This window comes from Oncorhynchus tshawytscha, linkage group LG03, assembly GCF_018296145.1.
Source record: "Oncorhynchus tshawytscha isolate Ot180627B linkage group LG03, Otsh_v2.0, whole genome shotgun sequence".
NCBI classification, from domain to species: Eukaryota; Metazoa; Chordata; class Actinopteri; order Salmoniformes; family Salmonidae; genus Oncorhynchus; species Oncorhynchus tshawytscha.
This window is the reverse complement of record NC_056431.1, coordinates 10,321,290-10,334,422: the sequence shown is the minus strand read 5'-3', so window position 1 is coordinate 10,334,422 and position 13,133 is coordinate 10,321,290. Positions and strand designations below refer to the sequence as shown.

The window sequence follows — 13,133 nt, the reverse complement described above, 5'->3', positions numbered from 1 at the left end:
CCTTCAACTTTACATTGTCTATCACTTAAAATCTAACAATCTCACCTTTGTCCAGGATCTCTTTCGCCACCTCCATTCTGGACACACCACACATGTTAACATGCATTGGGACAGTTGGATCATTTAGTGCCTTCTCCCTCTACATTAACTCTCTGGCCATCTAGGTAGTACATAAACAGACAACAGGATAAATAATGTCTACCATCTATAGAGCCATTGGGAAATATAATATAATGTGAAAGAAGGCCTCCAACTGCCTTGTCATCTTAACAATAGCAATCAGCTGATTCATTGCGATAGTCTAACACTTTGGAAAACCTTTTTTGCTTGACTGTAACCATGAAAACAAGCCAGCACACTGGTGATATTGAAGCTCCACAGATTTGACGATATTACACCAACATTTCAAAAGTCTAAAAGTGTTTGGTTTTAAATATACTTAAGTATCAAAAGCAAATGTAATTGGTAAAATATACTTAAGTAACAAATGTATAAATTAAAGGATAAATAATTTCAAATTCTTCAGATTAAGCAAACCAGAAGGAAAGATTCTTGTTTTTTAAATTTACAGATAGCCAGAAGCACATTCAAACACTCCCGACATAATTTACAAACAAAGAATTTGTGTGAGTGAGTCCCCCAGATCAAAGGCAGTAGCGATGACCAGGGATGTTCTCTTGATAAGTGCATGAATGCTAACATTTTCCTGTCCTGCTAAGCAGGATGTAACCACCACTTTTGGGTGTCAAGGAAAATGTATGGAGTAAAAACGGCATTATTTTCTTTAGGAATGTAGTAAAAGTTGTCAAAAATATAAATAGTAAAGTTCAAATACTCCAAAAAACTACTTTCAAGTGTTTTTACACAACTGGATTTACCAAACCTGATGTGCTTGACCAGGTTCTCGCTCATATGGCGCTCCGCGTTAGGGGAACCAGTAGGGTCCAGGACAATGGCAGAGTGAGTCCTTGTGATTGACATACTGAACGCAAGCAGTACCAAGCTTACCAAGAGTATTCAGTGGTAGTTTGCCACGTTGCAAGCTCCAATCAAGCAACTGTGCTGCTCCAGACTGGTCTACAGGAAGAGGAATGAAGATACATTTATATAGTGTGGCAGGCCATATTTTGTCAGGATGGTGGCACCTCTCCACACATTGACCCCTCTAGCCTCTTATTTAGAACCATGACACAAAAGCAACTCTGCAGACATGTATTTACCTTTGACAATGTGTTCTTGCGCATCACCACCTTATCCTCATGCAGGATGTTCCCTGCCAAAAGGTGATCCACAATAAAAACATCCCTCTCCACTTGAAAGTCAATCCTCTTCAGTTGGAGGTAGAAGTCAATGACCTAAAGCAGAATGGCATATGGTCGGTCAAAGTTGACATGATTCCCAGGCAATACAGTCTAATTGTACTTTATACCAACTGCACCCATGGAAATGTCATACAATTCAACCATAACATGTAGGCAACCTGAACATACCTCCCCACTAAGCCACTCATTGGGCTTCAACGTAAGGAAGTCATGGAGGTGCAGGATGGCAATGGATCCCTCCAACAAAATCCTTGCGTTTGCCCTGTCCACGCAATCCGACGACATTGCCCAGTTTCTTCACCTATACAAACAGATTATGGTCATAAAAATGGTGTCCAAACTGCCTGACTGTACAGATGCAATCAACATGCAATAGGAAAACATGCAGAATGTAACCAAAACAGTCACATTCCACTTACTCTATTCGTCATTCCTGCTGGGGTGTTTCAGAGACCGTTGGAATTGGTCACCCTATTGAATAATGTTGACAGTTCAGTTTGGGACAGGCCTGCATTTTGTGTTAATGGATATACATAAAACACATGAGGATCACATGGCTAAGTAAAATGGTCAACATTTTGTACCCAAATAAGACAAAATCTAGGAACAAATAAGACAGACCTATTGATCAACGGTTGATTCTGGCCAGTACAGCTGCCAGTCGGTGGACACACCTCTGGGCACTCTCCGATGCAGAGCAGGAGCACGTCTACATTGGTAACAGAGTAACGCCGTGCTGCTTGTCTGAGAAGCCCTGGTAGAGGAATGATTGGGTGCTTGGCACCAGGAGTCATCGTCCCTTTGCCACAATCATCCTGGCCAAGGCCTCCGCTCCAGTTTCTGCCATGTCATACTCTTCCTGTGCCACACAGGACTGGATGCCTTCAGCAAAGGAAACCCTGTTGTCCTCCGACATGTGGTAGGGGAAACTGGTGGTGGGCATTCACCTGGAAAATTGTTCATGGCACTCACAGGTCAGGTAGAAATTCCCTAGGTTACAGTAGCCCCGCAGCACTTCCCTCAAGGCATTGGTTTGGAGTTGGTAGAGTAGATAAACCAATTGATCTACTCTGAACTTCTTCCATCCAACCTTTGCCTCGAGGACAGCATTGAAGCTCTCTGAGCAGTTGTTTGTAATACCGTCTGACTGGATGCCCAAGCTGTTTAGTACATATTGTGCGCTCTTGTCCATGGCGTCGGACAGCGACTGATGGAAATAAGCCGTGAGGTCAGGGCTCCAGTGGACACACACTCTCCAGTGTGCATTTGTAGTCACTCCTTGATTTCGATGCCAAGAGCTTTTTGATGGTCTGCTGGTAATCGGCCACAGTTTGGGCACCCTCTGACCCCATCTTGTGCTTCACATTGTTTGAGATGTGGTTCCAGCAATTGACAATCCTGGCTTGCGGAATCACAGACTGGTTTGCTTCCTCAATAGCCACCTCATGGTCTGTGCAGAAGATTGCTGTTGGAGTGAAAGGATGGGGCGAAATAATTGTTTGTGGTTTTCCATGTGCCGGGTGATGTGAATGAGGAAGGCCAGGGGAAGGACAGGTGTCTCTTGAAACAGTACATGATGGAAAAGGGGTGAAACAAATTGCCCAGGTAAAATGTGGTGTCAATAGTGAAAAATGTGTGCTCCTTGGTGTTTGCTTTTAATGACTGCCTTGGCCTCTTCAATCATTTCTGGTGGGTTGTGGGTCGAGTCTCCATATGGGTGACAAATCCGAGGAGAATGTCACCCCTCATATGTGTTGCCACCAACTCATCCCGGTCCAAAACAGTGACCTCCCTTGCATGACGAATTGTGTTCTTCACTTGTGCCAAGTTGTGAGGTTGGTACTCTGTCATGAATGATGCATTTGGGGGTGGTGGTGGGTTATTGGTCATTTCCGAGTGTACTTTGCCAGATGTTTCTGTCTTTCGCTTGGACATTTCATAATTGAGGAAGCCGATCAGATGAAATCCCTTGCTTGCTGCTGTTGGCGTGGGGGACAGCGGAGTGTGCCTCCTCATCAAAGTAGTGAATGAGCACAGTATGAGGCTGATGCAGCAACTCGTACTCCCTTTATGAAGCACTGGTGCTTCCTTCCCTGCATAGTACCGCACCCTTAGTTTTGGTGAACGGCGAGGAAGGCTGTGGGATCCCTTCTGAATCCATCGCTTTTGGTCTGTCTTCCGGTACTCACATGACGAGGAACTACCGCAAACATAAAAATGTCTCCAGGCTTGGGGTGGAGTGGTGGGATACGTTATCGGGATCAAACGTTTCAAACATTTCAGCTGCTTGTGCTGGTGTTAAAGGCAGCAGGTGTGTGGTGTATACTTGCTGGGGTATTGTTTGGGGGACCTGGGGGTAGAGATGGGGCAATCTGGGAGATGGAGGGGGGTGGTGCATTGGCTATCCTTCCCTTACTCCACATGTCGTAGAGTTGACAACGATAGCGGAGGGTGTTCAACCTTTCCAGTTCAATGACAAGCACAGAAAATACTAAATGTTCTTGATGGTAGCCCGCTGCTGTAACTTCGTCTGGTGAGAGGCCTAGCCTTTTAACAACTGAGGCAATGTCATCAATAGTTGGGGCCCTCTTCCTTTTTGGTATTTTGATAAGGGAAATTACATTGGGATAAGTATGGAGAGGACAAGTTTTCCAGACAGTTATAGGCTAACTATATGGAATGTTACAGTACATTGAAAAATGTCTCCTAGTGCTTCAAATAGTTTACCAAGCCAGATTGGGGTCCATTCAGAATTAAATTGAGACCTGTTACATTCTACATCAGTTACTTAATTTTGAATGGAAATAATCAGTGTGCAGAATTTGACATTGAATGTAAAGAACATGGATTGAAAGTGAATTATGTTAGTTAAAATAAAAATCCCCCCTGTAATCAATGATCATTTCTAAATACATGACTTGCCCAATCGTGTCTAAGCAATGATTACTTCCAGGGAGGATGGAATTGCACTATGACACATAACCACAGCGGGCTGCAGGCATAATCCACATAGGCAGTAGCTAGGTGGCCACTGACTATTACTATAATTGATTTAATTTTTAACAACAGTCAGTTACTGTTGTGTTACAATAGTAATATACACAAGGTGACATTTCGAGATTTGGTTGTGCATCAGCAGTTGGTTAGCAAATAAAAGTTTGTCACATACACATATGTTATCGCAGGTGTAGCAAAATGTTGGTTTCTAGCTCCAATGTTACACTACAATGTTTTGCCAGAGACGTGGGGAGCCCCCAAACCAAATATCGGTTAGGGCCCCCAAAAGGCATGTTAAGATCCAAATGAACAACATAACATGGACAGAGGGGGACCTGGGACTTCATTCACAAATCATATCAGAGTCAGTGCTGATCTAGGATGTGTCTATAATCTTGTTCTTGCTGTAAACTGCAAAACTTATCCGAGAGGAACACTCCTACTCTGAAACACTTGATATGTAAGGCCCCAGGTTAGATTGAATGTTGACCCTTGGCCCCTGGGGTTGAGTGGGGTCATATGGGAATCAAACTTCATGTAATGAATTTACCTGGAGTAGGAGTGATGAGTTATTGCCGACGTGGACGAGGTGCAGTGTTTCCACTGTACGAGATATCTGTGGAATGGTTACAGACAGTATACAGGTCAGAAGTCAAAAGTAAACATATTCAAAGTATGCCTACATGAACAAATATAGCGATGTGGCCACCATTAACATCAATGGGGCTGAAGTGGAGCAAGTCGAGAGTTTCAAGTTCCTTGGTGTCCACATCACCAACGAACTATCATGGTCACAACACACCAACACAGTTGTGAAGAGGGCACGACAAAATCTTTTCCCCCTAGTAGACTGACAATATTTAGCATGGGTCCCCAGATCCTCAAAAGCTTCTACAGCTGCACCATCGAGAGCATCCTGAGAGGTTGTATCACTGCCTGGTATGGCAACTGCTTGGCAACTAACCATAAGGCGCTACAGAGGGTAGTGCGTACGGCCCAGTACATCACTGGGGCCAAGCTTCCTGCCATCCAGGACCTATATAATAGGCGGTGTCAGAGGAAAGACTCCAGTCACCCAAGTCATAGACTGTTTTCTCTGCTACCGCACGACAAGCGGTACAGGAGCACCAAGTCTAGGACCAAAAGGCTCCTTTACAGCTTCTACCGCCAAGCCATAAGACTGCTGAACATTTAATCAAATGGCAACCCACACTATTGACATTAATATCTATGCATAGTCACTTTACAAATGACCTCAACTAACCTGTACCCCGCACATTGACTCGGTCCTGGTACCCCATGTATATAGCCTCGTTATTGTTACGTCATTTTCTTGTGTTACTTATGAATTTACATTTTTTTTCAAACTTTATACTATTTAGTAAATATTTTCTTAACTCTATTTCTTGACCTGCATTGTTCCTCTTGGGGCTAGGGGGCAGAATTTTCACTTTTGGATAAATAGCATGCCCAATTTCAACTTCCTGCTACTCATGCCAAGAGTATAAGATATGCATATTATTCATAGATTTGGATAGAAAACAATCATGTCTGTGAGTATAACAGAACTTATGTAGCAGAACTTATGTAACTTATGTACCCAAAGGACTAACTGTTCAGAATTTATTTTATTTTATTCCCCTCTCTGTTCCCTGAGTTGTCTTTGCCAAGGGATATTTCATAGGAACCTGTTTTCAGTTCCTACTGCTTCCACTGGATGTCACCAGTCTTTGGAATTTGGTTGAGGTTATTCCTTTGTGCAATGAAGAAGTAGGCAAACTAGGAACTGGGGACACTTTTGTGAGTTGCGCAAGACGTGAAAAGCAGCGCTGGTTTGCTTTCTTTCCTGTATTGAATACAGATTGCCCTGTCTACAATTTGATCGATTATTAACGTTTAAAAATACCTAAAGTTGTATTACAAAAGTAGTTTGAAACATTTTGGCAAAGTTTATAGGCAACTTTTGAAATATTTTGTGGTGACGTTGCGTTTTTTGTAAGCTGTTTTTTTCTGGATCAAACGCGCTTTATAAATGGACATTTTGGATATATATGGACGGAATTAATCTAACAAAAGGACCAATTGTGATGTTTATGGGACATATTGGAGTGCCAACAAAAGAAGCTTGTCAAAGGTAATGCATGTTTTATATTTTATTTCAGCGTTTTGTGTAGCGCCTGCAGGGTTGAAATATGCTAACTCCTTTGTTTACTGCTGGTGGAGATGGTGCAGGCTATCAGATAATAGCTTCTTATGTTTCGCCGAAAAGCATTTTAAAAATCTGACATGTTGGCTGGATTCACAACAAGTGTAGCTTTAATTGAATATCTTACATGTGTGATTTAAGGAAAGTTTGAATTTTATATTATTTTATTTGAATCTGGCGCTCTGCATTTTCCCTAGCAATTGGCCAGTTGAGACATTTGCATCCCGCCTATCCCTAAGAGGATTTATTAATTTTAAGGGCTTGTAAGTAAGCACTTCACGGTAAGGTCCACAGCTGTTGTATTCGGCGCATGTGACCGATACAATTTTAGTTGATTAGGCTTGTTTTTTTTCTCTGGCATGCACTGTCAACTGTGGGACCTTATATAGACAGGTGTGTGCCTTTCCAAATCATATCAAATCAATTGAATTTACCACAGGTGTACTCCAATCAAGATGTAGAAACATCGCTAGGATGATCAATGGAAACAGGATGCACCTGAGCTCAATTTGAGTCTCATAGCAAAGGGTATGAATCATTATGAAAATGAGGTATTTCTGTTTTTTATTTGTAATGAATTAGCTATAATGTAAAAACCTGATTTTCACATTGTCTATTGTGTGTAGATAATTTAAATGTAATCTTTCTCTCTATTTTAAAATACAGCTGTAAGGTAATAGCGTGTGAAAACAGGGATGGAGTCTCAATACATCCAAACTCTCTAAGTTAAATCTGTCTGACTGGTAGAGTAGTGGTTATGTTGGTTGATCTCCAAAGGAGGGTTTGAGAGTTTAAATCCCAGAGGAGCAATTTATGGGGCAACATTTTTCTTGTTGTCTTGGTGTGAAGGGGGACAGGGGCTAGTTCCCATCAAATAGCACAAATGACGTATAGAATGTCCTTTTAATAGAGTTGTGGTAACATATTATGTCGTGGAGTAACAATATAACCCTTCTCTGCAAAAGCCTACTTTTACCTGGGGGCATGCTTTGTAGACCATTCAAAGGCGTTCCGATTCCTGGTCCCCGTGAAGAATCCCACATGTTATGATAGCTTAGAAACATTAGTAGGCAAATGAAGGGAAAAAGGTACAATATTATGATGATGGTATAATATTTCTTGCGTCTATTTGCTTGGACTAATAACCGGAAGGTTGCAAGTTCAAACCCCCAATCTGTCGTTCTGCCCCTGAACAGGCAGTTAACCTGTTAACACAGTTCCTAGGCCGTAATTGAAAATAAGAATTTGTTCTTAACTGACTTTTCTAGTAAAATAAATTTAAAAATGGTGTAAAAGTACATTTTCTTTAGGAATGTAGTGGAGTCCCAAGGCCAGTAGTTGAGAAGCATTTCCATCTAGCAATGTAAAAATATTGGCGCTAGCAGTCATTAAGTTACATGTTAACCATAGCGATAGCCTAATTGAGGCGCAGTAGAGTTCATCCGCCGAATGCCGACACACCGGAAATAACTAAAACAACGAACGAGAAATGGTGGAGGCTACCAGAATGAAGACAGATATTTTTCGGAATAAACGTGGTTAAACTGAATAACATAGCCCACTCCCTATCCGGAATCTCATTCTACCGCTATACGAGTTTGTATGCGTTGTTTGTTGACAACCTTGTTATTTCCGAAGTTTTTGGAACGGATTCCTGTTGGAACGTTCCACAAATTATACCCACCCCCTTTTTAAATGCATTTATATCGGTTTAAATCTTATTAACTGTCCCTTTTAGCTTGCCTTCAACTCCAATGTCGCAGCTTTTTCGTCACTCATCTTGAGGCTTGCCTTCAACTCCTTTATATATTTACTAATTCATTAAAGTATGCCCAGTTTGTCATGTATTGATTTTAACAGCTCGGGTTCGACCTTTACCATTCCCGGTGGTGAAAATAATAAATCGTCCGTGTCTGTAGAAGAGTCACGTTTTGGGATTGGTTCCACTGTTTTACTCTACGTCATGTTTGGGTGTTGCTTGTTTTTGTAATATTTGTCGATACATTTCTCTAGTCTTATGATTTGTGTTGTTATCCAGATTGAAGGTTATAGCCCACCAGTTTGTGAAGTGCTACTATTTAGTCTAACTTACCGATATTGCGTTTTTATCTTGAGGTGATCTACACTGCTGTGTTCAGTCCGCCATCTATTGCATCCAGCAGCGAGTTTGCACATTGTTTAGTGAGTCCACCAGATCAGACAGGCAGTTCTCTTGATGAGTGTGTGAATTAAACAATTTTCCTGACCTGCTAAGCATTCAAAATGTAACGAGTACTTTTGGGTGTCAGGGAAAATTTATGGAGTAAAAAGTACACAATTTTATTTAGGAATGTAGTAAAGTAAAAGTTGTCAAAAACGACTTAAGTAGTACTTTAAAGTAGTTTTTACTTAAGTACTTTACACCACTGGCTGTTCAGGTTTATGGTTCAGTTCCTCTCTCTTGAGGTTTCACTTAAGGGCCAATGGAATGGTTTAAAATGTGAGAAACCCGCCCACCCGGAGTAAAACGAACTCACCCACTGCAGTACTTCCTTTATGCTTCCTTCTCGGCACATGGGGTATGAGCTAAAATGTCATTCCTTCACCACAAAATTGAAAAAGAATAAAGTCAGTACATGGATTATTAGAAGCCAGTTTCAAAAAGTATGTGTCTCTCTGTATATATTTGTTTTTCAGGCTGCATGTGGTCTCAGTGCTGTTTATTACCAGTAAGTAAAAACGTAAAAGTAAAAACGACGTATTTTTATGTGTCGGTAAATGGCATCCCTCATCGACGATCACGTGTACAGTGATTAGTGCGTTAGTGTGCAGTACTCAAGTCTGTTATTTATTTAATACATATTCAACACTGTTTGATGAAAACAAATAATACATGCATAAACAAGCCCAGGACAACCGATATCATGAATTGTGTCATTTAAACCATTCTGTCCTTTCTTGGTTACACAGCAAAGAAGTAGGGATACAATATTGTAACAATGATTGATTTTCTGCAAATATTACTGTAATAAGAATGGCTGCGCAAAAAGTAATTATGTGATAAATGTAACTCATTTGTTCATAACAATAAATGGCCTACAATGATGAAATCATTTTTTAATGGACAGTTACTTTACATTACATTATTAGCGGCAAGGCTCTAGACATTTTTTTCCCCCAGTGCCAAGTACAGTAGGCTAAATCAACTCAGATGGTAGTCTAGTATTTATAAAGTAATCTGTTTCATCTAAAATATCCAGGGAATGCATGATATTTTGATGTTCAACCTGCCAAAATAGGATCCAGATTCATCAGATAAATGTTTTGCTCTTCATAGAATTGGCTGACATTTTTGTGCATATATACTATAGGCTATATATTATTCACCACCTGAGGAAGTGGAACCTCAAAAAACTTAGCTAGACTGCTAATTCACAATATGTTGTTGCTATACATGTAGGATAATTGATCTATCAGTCCTACAACAACTTTCCAGGGCTAGGCCTATGCTAATTGTATGTACAACAAGAGCTCATGGTTTGACCAATTTGCATGTTATGTAATGTGCAAAGTGCTAGGGAGTTTAGTGGCTCAGGACAGCAGTCGACTGCCTCCTGGGCAAGTACTTTAATAGCAGGAGTCACTGCCACTCACCAAGTAGGCCTATAGACTGGGGTTTCCCAAACTTAGTCTCTAGAGATTGAAATAAATTGTGTTTCTTAAAAAAAACAGACATTTAATGCCTTCTGAATTGACTCAGAAAAGTAACATAAGTAGGCCTACAGTTGATCGTCCCAGCTCTATTAATAAGAGCGAGAATTGTAGGTAAGGAACAGTTAATTAGTAGGCTAATGCCTGGCATTTGTCTATGAATTCTTGTCTTTCACCGACATTATTGAGATGGTGGTTTCTTCTAGAGAATAAGACCCATTTTGTAGAGCTGGTCTTAATTTAGTCGATTAAACTCAACTCCACGATTTACAATAGTGTGGGAAGACTGGAGCTCGATGTCACATCAAATGACGTTTTTATCAAAAGACTGATTTCAGGACCCCAAAAACATGCTGCAATTACACACAACATTTGTCTGTGTAATTGTGGGCTATTCTTTGGGTACTGAAATCAGTTGTTTTTTTAATTTAAAAAAAAACAATTTTATGTGTCGTCGGCACTCCAGTCTGCCCACACTAGTCGCCGCTCAACTCGGCTAGATAGCTAATCTTAACTTTCATTATAGTTGACCTTCCACTCTGAATCCTCCAAACAGCGCATTACATTACCAATACCACTCTCCCTCTCTCAAACCTCTCTTTCCACCTATTCCATATATCAGTGATATCATCAGTGGTAACTACAACAAGTCTACAACCCCGAGAAGTGGCAGCTCCGGGCAGTGACTTCACCCTTAACTGCTCTTTCCCTTCGTCTAAAAATCTGAACCTCAACCAACTGGTCATCAACTGGCAGCGTGGAGAATCAGAGGTGGTTCACAGCTATTACCATGGGAGAGATCAGCTGGAAAGACAGAGTGGTGTTTACAAGGGACGCACTCATCTGTTTGAAGACCAGCTCACTGTGGGAAATGCCTCACTTAGACTGAGTGGTGTGCAGCCGAGTGACCAGGGCCAATACACCTGTGACGTGACAGATGAACAGGGAGGCACCCTGGAAAAGCTACAACTTCTAGTGGCAGGTAAATTCCATTGGTGCTGCATCTTTTTTGTATAGATTAAATTATGATAACTGCCCCTACAAAATTATTTATAATATTTCAAACCAGCCCCTTATGATGAGCCCAGGATATCCGCCCAAGCCACTTGTGATGGCTTCATTGTCACCCTCCATGCCTCTCAGGGGTTTCCCCAGCCAGAGTTAGTGTGGAAAGGGGTGATGGACAGTAACACCACTATGGAATTGGACAGCAGGGGGCACTATGAGCTGAAGAGTGAGGTGACACTGTGGTTGAACAGCACTCTGACTGTTACAGCTGAGCTGAGACTGAGGGTTCTGGACCAGAGTTTCACCAAGTCTCTCACACTCCACCCACCACCAGGTAAAATATCAGGGTTCCAGAGTTTGTTCCTTGACTCAATGTTGTTTTCAGATACTTTTAACATTTGTTTACAGTTCTTTTGGAATTGGGTATTTTGGATTATTGATCATACAGTACATGTGTTCTTATTATCATTCTTCTGGTGTAGTTTTTACCTAGTCCATTGGGATGTGATGAATGATGATACCATACTTGCACAATGGCCTTTGACCATGGGCTTCAAACAGTATGTGTCTCTCTGAATATATTTGTAAGTGGTTTTCACAATACTTTGTTACAGTTCATGATAAAACCCTTGTCAGATATAGAGGGGAATGTTGCTTATTTCAGTGACTGAGGTTGAGTGTTCCTTTCTTCTCACAGTGTGCTGTGTGATGCCTGCCGAGAAGAGGAACAGATTTTTTACGTATCCCCTGCTGCTTATGCTGCTGGGAGTAGTGCTCCTGTTGTCCTGGAAGAGGTCTGAGCAGGAGACCAAAAAGGATGAGAAAACACAAGAATAGAATGACCTTCAGTCCATGGTCACTCAACAGGCATCATGCCAGAGCAATTATCATTGCTTGTTTACAGAGAAAACATAAAGGGAGGACAGCCTTGTTTACTAAAGTCCATTTTCATGGGAAGTCATTTGGTAAAATCTGAATTACACTATAAAACTTTATACACAAAGTTCAACATGAGAGTTGACACACTGTATTGTCAAACAATACAGTTGACACATTCACTAAAGATAGACAATTGGAGTTGCACACCACACCACTAGATGGTCATATGTACCTCTACTCCTAATCTACTTCCTCTTAAGGTTTCTTCCATGTAGCGAGTTTTTGCTTACTGCTACTTGCTCAGGGATTTAGCCCAGGTTACTGTGTAAATCACCTTTTACATCTGCAGATGTCTTACTGGGCTTTATAAATTACATGTATATATTGATTGAAATTATGGCAGCTATAGCGTCTAATGAAAGTTACATGTGTGTTCCAGTCAGTGTATCATAATTTCCAGAATTTGTTATTTTGTAATAAAAGGAGATGAAACCCCAATTATGATGTATTTTTGCTAAATCTATTTTACAGAAAAGAACTGGCATGTTGGCAGTATACCAGCAGCACAGGGAGTGTAATTTTCTCCTGTCACATTTCTTATTTTAGTAGAGTCCTCTTGGTCAAATAATGACATGAAACTATAGTTTTATTTCATTATACCCATCGCAAATAGATTTGTTTTGGTGTTCCAGTGGGATGCAGGGGGCAACATTGATCAAAGCCAGGGGATTTCTCATTCTCATGTGCTTAGACTGCACAGGGGAGAATTCCAATTCATGTAGGGATGCCTGGATTTATTTTCCACTGTAGCAGCATGATGTACAGTACCCATCATCTAAAAAGCAGAACGATAGTCCAACATAGCCTCCAACAGCTACTCTATAGTTGAACAGGCTACCAATTACTTCTCACTGGAAGAAGTTAAGCTACACCAATATTTCCCAGGTTTTGTTTTTTGCCCTAGCACTACAGAGCTGGTTCAAATAATCAACGCTTGATGATTAGTTGATTATTATCCCCAGGACTGTCAC

General features: G+C 41.0%; 1 protein-coding gene across 2 annotated transcripts; it reads left to right on the top strand.

Moving 5' to 3' along the window:
* Positions 1–9,040: 9,040 nt before the first annotated feature.
* LOC112263217 (CD276 antigen-like) lies at positions 9,041–12,600 on the top strand. Of its 2 annotated transcripts, XM_024439266.2 has the most exons (5): positions 9,041–9,083; positions 9,202–9,233; positions 10,838–11,197; positions 11,285–11,557; positions 11,921–12,600. In XM_024439266.2, exons 1-5 carry the CDS (start codon positions 9,061–9,063, stop codon positions 12,058–12,060), a joined length of 828 nt encoding a protein of 275 aa, XP_024295034.2. In that variant the 5' UTR covers positions 9,041–9,060; the 3' UTR covers positions 12,061–12,600. The 2 variants fall into 2 exon arrangements, with proteins under 2 accessions (XP_024295034.2, XP_024295035.2); XM_024439267.2 differs by lacking the exon at positions 9,202–9,233 and having other exon boundaries at positions 9,044–9,168.
* The last annotated feature ends 533 nt before the right edge of the window (positions 12,601–13,133 follow it).

Excerpts from the sequence above, each read along its gene's own strand:
- LOC112263217 (XM_024439266.2), top strand. The coding sequence starts at position 9,061 with ATGCTTCCTTCTCGGCACATGGG. Across the intron at positions 11,198-11,284 it reads GCTACAACTTCTAGTGGCAG|CCCCTTATGATGAGCCCAGG; the intron begins GTAAATTCCATT and ends ATTTCAAACCAG. Across the intron at positions 11,558-11,920 it reads CACACTCCACCCACCACCAG|TGTGCTGTGTGATGCCTGCC; the intron begins GTAAAATATCAG and ends TTCTTCTCACAG.